Source organism: Macrobrachium nipponense, chromosome 1, assembly GCF_015104395.2.
Source record: "Macrobrachium nipponense isolate FS-2020 chromosome 1, ASM1510439v2, whole genome shotgun sequence".
In the NCBI taxonomy this organism is placed as follows: domain Eukaryota; kingdom Metazoa; phylum Arthropoda; class Malacostraca; order Decapoda; family Palaemonidae; genus Macrobrachium; species Macrobrachium nipponense.
The window spans coordinates 127,963,495-127,981,545 of record NC_087200.1 but is presented as its reverse complement, the minus strand read 5'-3'; the positions used below and the strand labels follow the sequence as shown (position 1 = coordinate 127,981,545).

The window sequence follows — 18,051 nt, the reverse complement described above, 5'->3', positions numbered from 1 at the left end:
TTTAACTCGTCAGATATGGTCGAAAACTGCATTTGTAAGCTAATATTCTTACAGGTATAGTAATATTCAATCATTTGTCTTCATTTTTGAAAGAAATTGGAAGGTCTCTAGGAAAACAATAGTTAGATTTATGGTGAATTTTTGAAAAAAATATTTGTTTACGTCCGCGCGTTATGAATTCATGCATTATTTGTGATAATAATTTTCTCTGTGTTGCTTTTATTCATTTATAATGTGTTATATACCAAAATGATTGCAATTTAGATGTACATTACAACGAAAAAAAAAAGTAACTTGTTACCTTTAACCGTTTTGCACACAGCGCGATTTGAATATAATTATAACTGAAATTTTGTTTTTGCGCTATCATATATCGCATTATTTATATATGATAATGATAATTTTTTTCATTTCTGATGGTTGCATACTAAACTTCAGGCAACGACAAAAAAAGGAGCCAAAAATCAAAGAACTCTTAATATTGAAAATAAGCGCGGGAGACATTTTTTTTTTTACCGCTTCGGCGTTTAAAGGGTTAATGCACCCAAAGCATTAAAAGTAAAGTAAGGTTTTCTCAGGATGTTTGACGATGTTCCGGCTTACGATGATTTTCGGCTTACAATGCATCTCAAGAATGGAACCCCCGTCATAACCGGGGAAGTGCCTGTACTTCCAGCGTCGATGACCTAAGTTGTTGTGACACCGTGGTACAGTATCACATCAATCAATCAATCAAGCTAACTTTTAAATGATATTAAAGTTACTTTAATTTCATTTAAAAGTTAGCTTAATACATTATTCCATTAAAGAAAGAATACAGGTAGTCCCTGGGTTACGACAGGGGTTCTGTTCTTGAGACGCCTTGTAACCTGAAAATCGTCGTAAGCCGGAACATCATAAAAAATCCTAAGAAAACGTTACTTTTAATGCTTTGGGTGCATTCAAAATGTATAAACTACATTCTTATTGCATTTTTCATCAAAAAAAACCTTCCAAATATTGACTATTTTGCATTTTTGGTGTCATATTTCTTCTGCCAGATGAGCATTTTAGGCTTTGTAACCCTAGAACATGCATCCTAACCCTTGAAATAATTTCTGATGAATATATTGAAAAGCACCTTAACCTCGGAACGTTGTAAGCCGAACCCGTCGTAACCCGGGGACTGCCTAAATGGTTGGTAAAAATACGAGAGAGAGAGAGAGAGAGAGGAGAGAGAGAGAGAGAGAGAGAGGCGATTGTGAGAGAGAGAGAAGATTGTTCGAAGGAGAGAGAGAGAGAGAGAAAGGCATTAGTATTAAGGAAACTTTTAAATGAAATTAAAATTACTGTAATTTAATTTAAAAGTTAGCCCAATACTTTACCCTTAAAAAAACGAAATTCATTATTAGTAAAAATATAGGAGTATGTGAAGACTACATACATATGGAGAGAGAGAGAGAGAGAGAGAGAGAGAGAGAGAGAGAGAGAGAGAGAGAGAGAGAGAATTATGTAAAAATCGTTGATGCTAATCTGGCAACACCCTCCCTCCGGTCACATTACTTGACATATTTGACTGTTATGGTGGATTTAAAAAGAAAGATAAGAGAAAGAATTCTTTATATACATCATTTTGTCATTATAGCTACTAGCTTACCAACCTGCAACTCTGAAGAACTCAAGGAAGCTTTCCTACACCATCTGGTGCTGACTGCCCCTTTTATCCAGAAATTACTGTTCTGACCTGCCCTGAGTAACTCTCTCTCTCTCTCCAATGTTCTCCGTTTCTTACCCTCCTTTTTTTTTTTTTTTTTTTTTTTTTTTCTCACCCTCTCTTACTCTCTCACTTCCTCTCTCTCTTTCTCTGTCACACCCTGCTCAATCCCAAACCCCTTTGGTGCCATCGATGCCTTACCCCCACAGTATTCAGTAGTAGGCATACTTAAACGAATTCATCGTTAAGCATGTTATTCTCTTTATTTCAACTAAGCATTAATTTTCAGTCATATACACAGTACTAGTTTCTGATATAGCCTACTAGTACTTGGCTAAGTTCTGACAATGCGTTTTATCATTTTATTACTTGTATACTTTAACTTCATCATTTTATAACTTCATAGTGTATAATTTTCTTTAAAATAGTGTACTTTATATAACTCATTTAGCCTAAATTCCCTAGTTAGCCTAATAGTAAGTCAATAGCTACAGTACTAAACTTGTCTCAGAATCTGCACATTATTATCTGTGACTTTCATATTCTAAATTTGGTATTTCAGAATTATCTGTTAGTTTCTTCATCATTTATTTTGACTGTAGTGAGATAAAATAAAAATTGATTTTCAGCAATCACAGTGCATATGAATACTGCCATCAAAACAAATAAGCACACCACCATCTATTAAGGAAAATGAACACTAAACTATTCACTAATGGGGTAAACATTTTCTAGTATAAATAAAAATTTACGCTTGCACTTCTTACCTCTAGAGTATTGACTGATATCATATGAGGGTGACATATTGATATGTAAAAACAGTTGTATAAAAGAAATTATCAAAACTGTATCACATATGTCTTTCAAGCATACTAAGAGCAAGGAATTTGGGCATGCCAAATGTCTCATTGTTTTGATTTTACTTGGTAGACTTCTCAAGTGGAATATTTTAAAAAATGTATTTATTTTCAAGTTAATGTAAAAGAAATATTTGACATCATACATTTTCATTTCTTTACTAAGAATTATATTCATAAAAGGAAAGGAAATACGTATATGGCATAATTTTTGCTGTCTTGAAGTTGTGAACAATACATGGCACCACCCTGTTGGTCTTGCAATGAACTAATGGCAACTGAATCAAGCTGAACCACAGGGCCATAGAATGCCAATTTTAAGAGGTTCAACTGTATTGCTTTTCGTTACACAGTATATTAAAGCCTTATTTATTGTTTTAACCATAAGAGTTGTTTTCAAAACCTAGGCTACGCTAGATTATCCTCTTGGCCACCATTCCCAATATTTTTATTTTCATTTTACGGTTTTTTTCTCTCTTCATGTTGCTGTCCTAACTCCAATTTGTCATAAAACAAGAATGTCATTAAATGAGGAGTATCTGTGCTACATATGCCGAAAATTAGGTATGATGAATTCTTAACATTATTAACCCTTAAACGCCGAAGCAGTAAAATAAAAATTGTCTCCCGTGTGCCGGAGGTGTTTCGGAGTGAGCGCGGAAGCGGAAAAAGTATTTTTTTCAAAAAATCACAGCGCGCTTAGTTTTCAAGATTAAGAGTTAATTTTTGGCTCCTTTTTTTTTTGTTATTGGCTGAAGTTTAGTATGCAACCTTCAGAAATGAAAAAAATTATCATTATCATATATAAATAATGCGATATATGATAGCGCAAAAACAAAATTTCATATATAATTGTATTCAAATCGCGCTGTGCGCAAAACAGTTAAAGGTAACAAATTAATTTTTTTTCGTTGTAATGTACACTAAATTGCGATCATTTTGGTATATAACACATTGTAAAACGATAAAAGCAACACAGAGAAAATATTATCACAAAATAATGCATGAATTCGTAACGCTCGGACGTAAACAAATATTTTTTTCAAAAATTCACCATAAATCTAAATATTGTCCTAGAGACTTCCAATTTCTTTCAAAATGAAGAAAAATGATTGAATATACTATACTGTAAGAGTATTAGCTTACAATTGCAGTTTTTGACCATATCTGACGAGTTAAATTTGACCGAATGTCGAATTTTTTTATATATTATTTTTTATATGCAATTATTTCGGAAATTAGAAAAGCTACAACCTTCAAATATTTTTCGTATTATTCTACATGAAATTGCACACATTTTCATATATAAAACTCTATGAAATACCTAATATGAAACTGAGCAAATATTCCGAGAATGGACGTACGCATTTCGGAGATTTGTGGTGGAGAATCTGCGCGCGGAGGGAAGGAAATTTTTGTTTTTTAAATTCACCATAAATCTAAATATTGTGCTAGAGGCTTCAAATTTGTTTCAAGATGAAGATAAATGACTGAATATTACTAGACTGTAAGAGTTTTAGCTTACAATTGTGTTTTTCGACCATTTCGGTAGTCAAATTTGACCGAACGTGGTTTTTTTTTCTATTTATCATGATTTATATCCAAATATTTCAAAAAAATGAGAAAAGCTACAACCTTCAATTATTTTTTGTTGTATTCTACATGAAATTGCGCACATTTTCATATATAAAACTTTATGTAACGGCTAATTTAAAATGGTGCAAAACATTACCACAATCGCACGTATGATTTTTTCGGAAGAGTTACCACGCGGACATTAAAGAAAAATGTTTATTTTTTCATAAATTCACCATAAATTGAAATATTTGTGCTAGAGACTTCCAATTTTTTTTTGTTGCAAAATGAAGGTAAATAATTGAATATTACCAGAATATAAGCGTTTTAGCTTACAATTGCGTTTTTTCAACCATTTCGGTAGAGTCAAAGTTGACCGAAGGTTGAAAATTTGTCACTTATCATTTTTTATATGAAAATATTTCAAAATTGATAAAAGCATACAAGCATGGGTTCTTTTAGTTGTATTGTGCATGAAATTGCGCACATTTCCATATATAAAACTTTATGTAACGGCGCGGACGTAAGGAAAAAGTTGTTTTTCTAAAATTCACCATAAATCGAAATCTTGTTGCTAGAGACTTCCAATTAGTTGCAAAATTAATGTAAATGATTGAATATTACTAAAATCTAAGAGTTTTAGCTTAAAATTGCATTTTTTGACCATTTCGGTAGAGTCAAAGTTGACCAAAGGTTGAAATTTGGCTTTCTTATCGTTATTTATATGGAAAATATCTCAAAACTGATAAAAGCTACAATCATGAGTATTTTTTTTGTTGTATTCTACATAAAAATGCGCACATTTTCATATGTCAAAGTGACGAAATAATTTCCGAGATGTGTCACAGATACTTTTTAGTGCGGCAAGAAAGAAATTCGCGCTTGCGCGCCTGCGTAACGATTGTAAACAAAACAACACCTTGATCCGTGAACTCCAAGCATCCCTCAAGGCGCGTGATTCAAGAGTTTTCGGCTGGTAGGCCTAAAAGTATTTTTCCGTGAATTTTTAAAAAAAACTTTTGTATGTCAACGTAAAATACGTCCAGTCGGCACCCGAGAGACAAAAAATGTTGACGTAAAATACGTCCTGTCGGCGTTTAAGGGTTAAGTCTATGGGCTGAACCAATTCCATTTTGGGGAAGGCGCCCTGCCCCCTCTGCTGCCTTTGGTGCCTTTTGTTGCTTGAAACCCCATTATAAACCATATTAGGGGTCCCCACTATAACCCAGCCAAGTTTCTTGCCCATCAGAACAGCCGTTTGGCCATGATTGAATGACAGATGGACGGACAGACATAATACCAATTAGTATATTAAGATATTATTATTATTATTATTATTATTATTATTATTGGTTGGTGACAAAATCTGTCTCCGAGACGTTTTAGATCTTCTTGGTCCGCCCGGGGATGTTGGCGTGGGTTGGGTGTTGGTTGGGATACCTGCCACCTGGGTTGTAGGTATTATAAGCCGTCCAAGTGGTGACATGTCATCCACTCTCTCTCTCTCTCTCTCTCTCTCTCTCTCTCTCTCTCTCTCTCTCTCTCTCTCTCTCTCTCCTCCACCAACTGACTCCATATGCAGTCACGAGAGAGAGAGAGAGAGAGGAGGAGAGAGAGAGCGAGATGAGAGAGAGAGAGAGAGAGAGAGGCAGAGTAGGTAGTTGCCCCCAAGGAAGTCTTCGAAGCTGTCCACTTCTGTTAAGACTTCTCAGCCTCTTCCTCAATCGAAAAAGAAGCCACAGCAGTGTCCCTTTGAGCCTCGCTCTTCCAAGCCCGGAAGGGGGGCTAGGGGAAGGGGCAGGTCAGGTCGTCAATAGAGATGGCGCAACTCCCTGCTCATTGCCACGGGTAGGGGAATGCCTGGTGGGCCACTGGTCCAAATGGCAATTCCATAGAGCGGAGAATTGGCTAGTAGATGTCCTTCAGGTAGGGTATCGACTACCTTTCAACTTCTCTCCCCCTCTCTCAAATCATACTCTTCTCAATCTGACATATTCTTGAGGTTCTCCGAAGCATCTAGCTCTCCAGGAGGAAGTGTCAAGGATGTTGGACAAGGCCACAGTGGACAGTGTACATCACCCTTCCCTGGGGTTCTACAGTTGAACCTTCTTTGTCGCAAAGGCTACGGGCGACTGGAGACCAGGGATCTTTCCACGCAGAACCACCTTATCAAGACACCCCGGACAGTTTTGGCAGCTGTGAAGGAGAATGACTTCATGCTGTCTATAGACTTGAAGGACGCTTACTTCCAAATTCCAATTCATCCTTCACATAGGAAATTCCTCCGCTTTAACCTTAGGGAGCAGAAAACAGAGTCGTAATAAATGGTGAAGAATCAGAATGGGCAGATGTGACAAGTGGAGTTCCCCAAGGTTCTGTCCTTGACCCCCTTTTGTTTTAAATTACATTAATGACATTGATGTAGGGTTAACTAGCAGGATAGCCAAATTTGCATATGACACCAAAATAGGTGTAGTGGACCCCCCGTATTCGCGGACTCACACATTCGCAGATTTCTCTCAGGAACAATTCCTGGTTTTTTTTTTATGAATTTCATCATAAAATGCACTTTTTGTGATAAAACTATTAAAAAAACCAAGTATGAACATTTTTAGTGGGTTTTTCTTGTGTTTTAACTAACAAAATAGGCTGTTTTTAGCATTTTTATAGGGGTTCCAAACATTCGCGGGTTCTAACTATTCACGGGGGGGTCTGGTACGCATCCCCCGCGAATAAGGGGGGACCACTGTAAATGCAGCAGACCCAGATACAGTGGAAAGTTTAAGAAATGATCTGAAGGAAATAGGAGAGTAGTCAAAAAAAGGGCTAATGCCTTTTAATGTAGATAAGTGTAAAGTGCTACAAATAGGAACAAACAACCCTACCAAGGATGTAAAATCTTCAAAAAAGTGCATAAAAGCTGAAAAGAAGGCAAGAAACTAGTGAGATACATAAAGAGACAGTTCAAATAAAGAAACAAGGAAATGCTGCTGCAGCTCTACATATCAATAGTTAGACCTCATCTTGAATATCCAGTACAGTTTTGGTCACCAACACTAAGAAAGGACATTGATAGATTAGAAGGGGTGCAAGCAAGAACCACAAAGTTAATTCCATCCATTAGGTAAATAGGTTGCCAAAGACGACTAGAGAACCTGAACATGTATGGCTTAGAAACATGATGATTGCGAGGACAACTAATAGAAACATTCAAAATACTGAAAGGTATGACAAAAGTAGACAGTAACATATATTATTTACATTAAATGAAAACCAGACAAGAAATAATGGATGGAAACTAGAACTGAAGAGATGCAACTCATCCCATTGTGTGATCTTCTTTACATACAAGATATGTGACATATGAAATAGACTGCCACCAGAAGTTGTAAACAGCAACAGTGTGGAAGAGTTTAAAAGAAAGCCAAACAAAATCATTAGGACACTGCGAATGAACAGTAAAACCTGCTCCAAGAGATAAGTGAGCACATCATGTCTCCAAAGATGAACTAATGTCTTTGAGATATCCTAATCCTTATAACTCTCTCTTTTGCTCTTTTGCAGGAAAATGAATGATTGTGTAATCATAGGCTAAAAATCTAAAACTACACAAAACAAATAAGCATAATGTTAGACATTATCTATGTATAAAATTATCAAGCACAATTTTTTTTAAGTTTCCGTAAGTCATCAAAACGCAAAAGACCTAAGTTTTGGATGTCATTTATATCAGACATCAGTCAGTGGAAGGGTTAACAGAATACTGTACTATGTAGTAATCTTTATTTTATATTGCAAAGTTATAGAATTATTAAAAGTGTAACGAAACTATTTTAGAGTTTTATTAATGTTTTCGAACATAATGAAAATGTATGGCTAAATCAGTTGATCAGATATTGACCCTCTTACGCCGATTGGACGTATTAAACGTCGAGATAAATTGTCTCCCGGGTGCCGATTGGACGTATTAAACGTCGACATAAAAAAGATTTTATAAAAATTCGCAGAAAAATACTTATAGGCCTACCAGCTGAAAAGTTTTGAATCACGCGCCTTGGGGGATGCTGGGAGCTCACGGATCAAGGTGTTGTTTTGTTTACAATCGTTACGCTGGCGTGCAAGCGCGAATTTCTTTCTTATCACACTAAAAAGTATCAGTGACACATCTCAGAAATTATTTTGTCACTTTGACATAATTTTTGCACCATTTTAAATTAGCCGTTACATGGAGTGTTATATATGAAAATGTGCGCAATTTCATGTAGAATACAACAAAAAAATAGTCATGATTGTAGCTTTTATCAGTTTTGAAATATTTTTGTATAAATAATGATAAGTGCCAAAATTTCAACCTTCGGTCAACTTTGACTCTACCGAAAATGGTCGAAAAACACAATTGTAAGCTAAAACTCTTATATTCTAGTAATATTCAATCATTTACCTTCATTTTGCAACAAATTGGAAGTCTCTAGCACAATATTTAGATTTATGGTGAATTTATGAAAAAAACATTTTCCTTACGTCCGCACGGTAACTCTTCCGAAAAAACTCATAAATTTTTTTGTGCGATTGTCGTAATGTTTACACCATTTGAAATTAGCCGTTACATAAAGTTTCATATATGAAAATGTGTGGAATTTTATGTAGAATACGAAAAAAATGATTGAAGGTTGTAGCTTTTCTTATTTTCAAAATATTTGCATATAAATCACGATAAATAGAAAAAAACCACGTTCGGTCAAATTTAACTCTACCGAAAGTCGAAAAACACAATTGTAAGCTAAAACTCTTACAGTCTAGTAATATTCAGTCATTTATCTTTATTTTGAAACAAATTCGAAGTCTCTAGCACAATATTTAGATTTACGGTGAATTTAAAAAAAAAAAATTTTTTTTTTCCTTCCCTCCACGCACGGATTCTAAGCCGCAAATCTCCGAAATGCGTACGTCACATTATCGTTATATTTGTTCCGTTTCATATTAGGTGTTTCCTAGAGTTTCATATATGAAAATGTGCACAATTTCATGTAGAATACAAAGAAAAATAATTGAAGGTTGTAGCTTTTCTCATTTTCAAAATATTTGCATATAAATATATATAAAAAAAATCGACATTCGGTCAACTTTAACTCGTTTGAAATGGTCGAAAACTGCAATTGTTAGCTAAAACTCTTACAGTATAGTAATATTCAATCATTTATCTTCATTTTGAAACAAATTGGAAGTCTCTAGAACAATATTTAGATTTATGGTGAATTTTTGAAAAAAAAAAATTTTACGTCCGCGCGTTACGAATTCATGCATCATTTTGTGATAATATTTTCTCTGTGTTGCTTTGATCGTTTTACAATGTGTTATATACCAAAATGATTGCAATTTAGTGTACAATACAAAAAAAATTAACTCATTAGCTTTAACCGTTTTGCTCACAGCGCGATTTTAATACAATTACAGGCGGTCCCCGGGTTACGACGGGGGTTATCGTAAAAAAATTATAAGAAAACCTTACTTTTAATGCTTTGGGTGCATTGAAAACTATGTAAACTGCTTTCTTATGGCATTTTTCATCAAAAAACCTTCAAATATTGATTATTTTGCATTTTTGGTGTCTTATTTCATCTCCCAGATGAGCGTTGTAGGCGTCGTAACCCTGGAAATAACGTCTATTGACAAGCGTCGTAACGTCGTAAGCCGACACCGTCGTAACCCGGGGACTGCCTGTATATATGAAATTTTGTTTTTGCACTATCATATATCGCATTATTTATATATGATAATGATATTTTTTTCATTTGTGATGGTTGCATACTAAACTTCAGGCAATGACAAAAATGGAGCCAAAAATGAACTCCTAATCTTGAAAACTAAGCGTGCTGTGATTTTTTGAAAAAAATATTTTTTCCGCTTCGGCGCTCACTCTGAGACCGCCTCGGCATACGGGAGACGATTTTTATTATACCCCTTCAGCATAAGAGGGTTAACATAGGGATCCTAGTAAATGTGTTAAAGAGCTTTCTTTTTTTTCAGTGAATTATGAAATTTAAAGTAATTTTCTCATATTTGACCCTTAAACGCCTATTGGACGTATTTGACGTCGATGAAAATTGTCTGTTGTGTGCTTAATTGACGGAAAATACGTTGACTCAAAAAAGTTTTTTTTAAATATTCACTGAAAAATAGTTATAGGCCTACTTGGCGAAAAATTTTGAATCACGTGCCTTGAGGGATGCTGGGAGTTCACGGATCAAGCTCTTGTTTTGTTTACAAGCGTTACCCAGGCGCGCATGCGCGAATTTCTTTATTCTCGCATTAAAAAGCATCAGCGACACATCTCGGAAATTATTTCTTAATTTTTACCCCGTTTTATATTAGCCATTACATAAAGTTTTATATATGAAAATGTGTGCAATTTCATGTAGAATACAACAAAAAACAACCCATGGTTGTAGCTTTTATCAGTTTTGAAATATTTTCATATAAATAACGATAAGTGCCAAAATTTCAACCTTTGGTCAACTTTGACTAAACCGAAATGGTCAAAAAACGCCATTGTAAGCTAAAACTCTTACATTCTAGTAATATTCAATCATTTATCTTCATTTTGCAACCAATTGGAAGTCTCAAGCACAATATTTCGATTTATGGTGAATTTTTGAAAAAACATTTTCCTTACGTCCGTGCGGTAACTGCCAAAAAAATCAGAAATTCTTTTGTCAGATTGTCGTAATGTTTGCACAGTTTTATATTAGTTGTTACATAAAGTTTTATATATGAAAATGTGTGCAATTTTATGTAGAACACAAAAAACAACCCATGGTTGTAGCTTATATCAATTTTGAAATATTTTCATATAAATAACGATGTGCCAAAATTTCAACCTTGGGTCAACTTTGACTCGACCAAAATGGTCGAAAAACACAAGTGTAGGATAAAAATCTTACTTTCTAGTAATACTCAATCATTTACCTTCATTTCTCAACAAATTGGAAGTCGCTAGCACAATATTTTGATTTATGGTGAATTTTTGAAAAACTTTTTCCTTACGTCCTCGCGGTAACTCTGCCGAAAAAATCAGAAATTCTTTCGTCAGATTGTTGTAATGTTTGCACCATTTTATATTAGCCGTTACAAAAAGTTTTTTATATGAAAATATGCGAAATTTCATGTAGAATACAACAAAAAATAACTCATGGTTGTAGCTTTTATCAGTTTTGAAATATTTTCATATAAATCACGATAAATTGAAAAAATTTGACCTTCGGTCAACTTAAACTTGACTGAAATGTTCAAAAACTGCAATTGTAAGCTACAACACTTACAGTCTAGTAATATTCAGTCAATTAACTTCATTTTGCAACCAACAGGAAGTCTCTAGAATAATATTTTGATTTATGGTGAATTTTTGAAAACAACTTTTTTTTTTTACGTCTGTGCATTACGAATTCATGCATCATATTGTGATAATATTTTCCCTGTGTAGCTTTGATCGTTTTACAATTTGCTATATACCAAAATTATCGCACTTTAGTGTACAATAAAAAAAATTAACTCATTAGCTTTAACCATTTTGCTCACAGCGCAATTTGTATGCAATTAATTACATATGAATTTTTTTTTGTGCTGTTATATATTCCAATATTTATATATGATAATGACATTGTTTTTCATTTCTGACGGTTGCATACCAAACTTTAGGCAATGACAAAAAAAGGAGCCAAAAATGAACTCTTAATCTTGAAAACTAAGCGTGCTGTAATTTTTTGAAAAAAACTTTTTTTCTGATTCGGTGCTCACTCCCGAACCCCGCCGGCATATGGGAGACACTTTTGGAAATACCGGCTCAGTGTTTAAGGGTTAATTTTCAGTATCTTTTGATATTTTGAATGCATAGTTTGTTAGTACTGTAACAAGTTTTCTAATGTATGGTATCCAGCAGTTTGCAGGTAAGACTCACGAAGCTAGTTATATTTTAAACTTTTTCTGACTTTAATTTAGTTAATCAGTTTTCAGTTTTATTTGTGTATTTTTCTGAATTTTACAGATGTTTTTATATGATTAAAAAATTTAATTAATTTCTACATTTGTAAAAATATCCAGTAAAATAATTTGGTAATCTATAAATTTGGATGAAAAGTATTTGAATTAGTGAGGCTTTTCTGTAAAGGTTTCCAGTGAATATTTAGTGTAACAACTGTGATATTTTAATGATATTGAACAACAACCATTTAGTGAATAATTCAAGATCAAGGTAGATTATTTTAAAATTGAAGTTTAGACATTTACTTAGATTATTATGGAATTTGATTTGAGAATTTTAGGTTATTTATCTAGTCAGTAATTTTTTTTCTTTTATTTGGCAGAAGGGAAGAGTGGAGAGTTTGATGGTCATTCTGATGAGAAAGAGGACTTGGAAGGTCATAGAGAAGGAGATGATGATGTGCGCCGTCACTGTCCACCCCACCCTGTTCGTCCCTCAGCTGCTAATCCAGCTCTTATAGCAGCCTCGGCCACAACCATTACCACCTCAGCTACTCCACCTCTAACAGAAGAAGGCACTACACTTAGCTTAGATGAGTCAACCTTAAATGAGCTTGTTGCAGGCAACATCCCAATTGACTCTATCATTTCCTCCTCATTTAATCAACAAGAACTTAATACTATATCACAAGCCCTCTCCAATATTGTTCAAGAAAATAACATTAATTTAGCTGAGTTTGATTTGAGTGCCAGTCATTCATTTCCCACCACTGAGGTGGGAGGTGGGTGTTCTGTAGTCGATGTGAGTGACAGTTCACTCATGTCTCAGACTAGCGATGCTACTGGGCAGACTGAATTTTGTGAATCAGAAACTCCAATAGCAGAGTGTAAGGGGAATTTATTGAATCAACGTCCTGGACTCGTTACTGACACTGCCACTATTTCTCCATTAAAGTGAAGTGTCTCATCAAGAGATATTGTTGTGTTGCTGTCAGTTGCAATTTTGACTGCATTGTGACTGTTAAAGCATGAAAGTGTATGTGTAAAGAGGGGTACTGGCTAGATATTTAGCATGTTTCATATCAGTGGAAAAACATAAAAAAGTAAATACCTGCCAGGAAAGGGATTTGATTGAAACCTTAATAATAAAGTAAACGTTTTTCTTTTGCATATGTAATTACATTAAAGGCTTTGTGTGTATATTAGACCAACAAAAATATAATGATATATTCATTAGGACTGTATTGTCTTGTATATTTTTTTTTTTTTTTTCCCTTTTTTATAACGTACGCCAGTTGAGTAACTGAATTTATTATTGTCATTAGTCCACACAAAAATGTTGAGAATTTTCATTTATAGCCGAAGTACTCTGATTCAGTGTTATAATTTCAAGAAGCTCTAGTTCATATTACCCGGTATTACCATTGTATCCAGATGAATATGGAAAGAAAAAATATACAAAAAAAAAAATTATAGTTGATGTGCCCTTTCCCATGGTAAGGATGTCATAGTCAAGGTTTCAGCCATGTATTGCATGCACCAGTGCAGCTTTAATACAAAGTGTCACAAATATCTTCATAAGGAACTGTAGTTTAACAGCATTTTCAGTTCATTAATGGCCCTCAGCTTGGGGTCTGTTCAGGGTGTAAAGTGACTTGGTCACTAAATATGCATTGAATAAAGGAGACATGTCTTATGACCTCCCTCCATTAAATGTTCTTATGCTTTGAGATGGAAAGGGAAGCATTCCCTCCTGGTAATGCAGCTGGAGACTTTTCACTTGACATCCTGAAGTGATAATGGAAAATTGAAATTCCTGCATCATACTTTTTCTTTTTCTTGACATACAATACATGACATCCTTTGTTTTAGTAGCAATGGAATCCATGAATGGTTGAAAATTTCCAGCACTTGTCACCTGGTATTTACACTATCAAGGTTTTAATTCAGGATGTGGTTAGATGAAAAGGAGGGCAGTGTTAAAAGAGTGTAGGTTCATAGTGAGTACCTGTTTGTGTATTTGCATGACTGTAAACAATACAGCATTATTACTGTAATAGCTTTTTTTTTACAATGACAATGCACAGATGAAGGAATCTCCTATTGGTTTCTGTTGAAGAGGGAAAGGTAATGCAAATATGTTCCTTAGTATCACAATTTACTGTTTGTAAAATGCTCTGTAAGGGACAGATCTACCTAGTATTGTTATCACATTCTACCTCTATTTACAAAACATGATTCTTTCTGGGTGGCAATGGGCTAGAACCTGTTATATATCATTGGAACTGCATGAAAAGTTTTTGGTTTTACCTTAAGATGCAAATTACTAGATGTTGGTGTTTTGAAATTTGTAAGCTTTATAAAGAATAGAAATTTTAAGAAATTAGTTACCATTCAGTTGAGGTATCAAGAAATGAAGATGAGGTGTACTCATACAATATTTTTTTCATTGCTCATTTTTTCATTATTTTTGTATACTTTGTCTCAGCTTTGTCAGTGAATATGTTTCATGTTCTTATCTTATTTTTATAGGAAGTTGGATCAACATGGGCATAAGGGGAATTTTGTATTTAGTTGTTAACAAAAAGTAGAAGTAATTTGGTTCTTTTCCTGGAGTTTGTTCCTTTGATAATTATTTTTTAGTAGGAAAATAGTTTCATTTTTTTGTTGATTATGTGGAATAGGGAGATTTGGTATTGAAAAAAATTAGTAATAGTTCTAGGAATTAAGCATAAGGTTTCTTTTGCACTTATCAGCATGCAGTTTTACACATCTAATCCGGTTAAAGTTTAGTTTGTTAATCAAACTTCATTAAAGTATGTTTTTGTATGGTAATGGGAATTGGTGCATTTATACTCACTTTTAACAGATCAATCTCACTGTCAGATATGGACTGAGCAGGATGTTGATGACGTGAGTAAATAAATTGAAGATGAAGCTTTACCTCAGGATTGTACATTACATCCAGAAAGGTTCAGCCTGTTGAAAATGGTAGCTTTAGACTGTCCTTTTCCAGTTTTATATTCATATAAAAATTACAGGAATTTCTTTTTAAAATGGTACTTCTTATAGAGCAAGCTTCATAAAATGCACAATCGGTGATGACATAAACTTGAATGAAAAATGTCACCCTCCAATGTTAATGGATTTTATGTGGCAAACCAAGACAGAGAAGTTCTGTGCATTGGAATAACTGCAGGTGATAGAAAATAAGGAAGAATCCCTACTCCTTTTCTGATATATAAAAAAATCTTTTGATAATCGGAGCTTATTTGCATATAATTTTTTCCCAAAATGTTGATGAGAAAACAGAAATCATGGGAAGATTCTCATTTGGGCATTAGCCTTGATTAAACTGTAATGGGTAAAATATCAATATTATATTAATTATACCCCGGGTAATTTTTATTATATCGTCGGATTGTAGTGCTTTTAGCAATTTCACTAAACGAAAATATGTCGCGAAGGAGCCTTCTTTTGTTTCATACTTTTTACATAACTTTTGATCTTATGTTTTAAGGAAAATCATGTGCTATCTGTAGTGTGTTTGACTTATGTGATAGCTGATTGGCCAAATGAGCACTTTATTTTACTGTTCAGTAAGGTAGGATTCTGTGCTGTATAGTACAGGGAAAGTGGTAAATTCATGAGTTTTTAAATGCTGATATTTATTGTTATAATTATTATTTTTTCACTATTTATGCAAAACTTCAAAAACTTGTCCAGTGGCAGAATATCCAACCTCCCATGGTAGGTGTAATGTTGGGTGTGTACTGTATAAGAGAAGTAGCAACTGTACAAGTAGAAGCCAGAAAGTTTATCAACCAGCACTGGATGTGAGGTACTGTTCATTATCTGTTTTTTTTTTATAAATGCTAACTTAGAAAAGAGCAAAATTTCCAAGCAGGATTGCTTCGAGGAAAGTATTTAAATTGAGCTTATTTCAAACTTATACTTGTGTCCGTAGGTGAGGTAGTGTGTTGTGGTGGTGCAGTGTGGCTGGAAAAGGACAAGACATTGTTTATTTCACAGCCGGCTTTGAACAAGGTAAACACAATTCCATATGTTAAATCTCAACCATTAGATTATAAAATGGCAATTCTTTGTAAGATCATTGTTAATCAAGAGTTGAGAAAATTAAAAATATGAATAGGTTTTTGGGGTTTTTTAAAATTTGTAATGGCGAGAATGAATGAAGAACCAAACAATCATTCTCTCATTAGCCCAGTGCAGTAGGTGTCAACAACAATATTACAGTATCATATTTTAATTCCAAACTATAGTCTTTAATAGTCAGTTTGTGACACCTGAGGTGTGTTAGCAATGAATCTGTCTCTCTCTCTCTCTCTCTCTCTCTCTATCCTCTTCTCTCTCGCTCTCTAATCCTCCTCCCTATAGAAACTCAGGTCAATGTTCATCTCTGTCCTCACGTCACTCTCCGCGTATCTCCCCCCTCAACTCGTACAAAACCCTCATCTCTCTCTTCGCCTCTCGTCTCTCTCGTCTCCTCTCTCTCTCTCTCTCTCAGCATCTAGCATTTGATCATTGGTAATAATTTAGCATTACTTTGGTGGCCTTAAAAGTTGTGGTTTTTTTATATTTATTTTTTTAGTTGTTGAAATTTCCGTTGTCTCTTTAACGTGAATATTAAGAGAAAATGAAATCACAGACTTCCTTGAGTGCTTGATCCATCTTTATTAGCACTGGTACTTTTGCTTCATGATAAAAAGATTGAATGGTGAATGTGATTGCGCAATTTTTTACTGCAATATTGTTACAAAATGTTTCACATACTTATCATCAGTACTATTAATTATTAGGATTCTTCCTACCTAGGTGTCCAACTTTGTTTAGCTCCAGTGTTTACCTCATATGAATAAATCCTTTATGCAGTCCCTATGACAGTCTAAAAATGTGATTCTGGTCTGGCTAAACTACTCTGTAATAAAAATCATCTTTGTAGTAGCTGTGAGCACTTAAACAGTAACAGAAACACTGAAGGAATTTGCATCCAGTTTAAGAACAAGAAAATCAATAGGGGATTAAGATATGCAGCATATGGCAGTTCTTAGCAACTCCTGATATGATAATTAGTAAAAAACCATATAGATAAAAAATGGTATACATTATTCGCTGTCACAACTGGTAGAGTATTAAATTGAACCTAGCTTTCTGCCAGAACTAGTTCCTAGAAATAAAATTATATTTATATTAATGATCTTTTAAGGATGTACTATACTTACTTGTTTCAAGCTTTCAGTCTTGTGTCAGGGAATTCTGCTTCTTGAAAACACAAGCTCTAAGTGAAGATAGTATCACAGTTTATGTAGAGTGAACTAAATGAATACATCTTTTCTTTATTTGCAAGGGTCTTAATATATAATGAGTTTGTTCCTTCTTAGGCAGGTAACTAAATTTTTCAGCCTTTCCTCAAACATGCAGGTTTTATTTGGTTATTTGCTGATTAAAATCTGTTGAGAGTTTTTTTTTTTTTTTTTTTTTTTTTTTTTTTTTTACATATAGATTTTTTTCTCCCATATGGTAGCAGGAAATGCCAGTTACTAAGATGGTTTTTTTAACAGTATGAGGTTTAGATTTATTTTCTTTATGTTAGTAATTATACTATGCTATTGGTATTTTTAGCATCATGTCAGTATGGGGCAGAAAGAAAACTAGGATAATTTTTAAATGCATTTGTATAAATTATACTGTAAACTTCAATTTCGAATTATGCTTTGAAGATTCTTAATTACTATTATTTTATTATATTATTATTACGTATTATTATTATTATTATCATCATTATCATTATTTTTTTTATGACAATCTTATCCTTGTGGGTTTGAATTAAATGGCTAGTGAGGCATCAGGCCAACTCTATTTCCACTCATTCACAAAAGAATTAAAGGGAGAAGAACAGAAATGCTGCTGCTTATATATTGAATCATA

The 18,051-nt window shown here is 33.9% G+C and overlaps 1 protein-coding gene across 1 annotated transcript in view; it reads left to right on the top strand.

Moving 5' to 3' along the window:
- The window catches only part of LOC135219622 (uncharacterized), a 353,181-nt gene extending 339,825 nt beyond the window's left edge, over positions 1 to 13,356 (top strand). The window contains exon 11 of the mRNA XM_064256540.1: positions 12,486 to 13,356. Coding sequence (XP_064112610.1) covers positions 12,486 to 13,060 — 575 coding nt within the window. The 3' untranslated portion in view covers positions 13,061 to 13,356. The remainder of the gene's footprint in view (positions 1 to 12,485) is intronic.
- Positions 13,357 to 18,051: the final 4,695 nt, after the last annotated feature.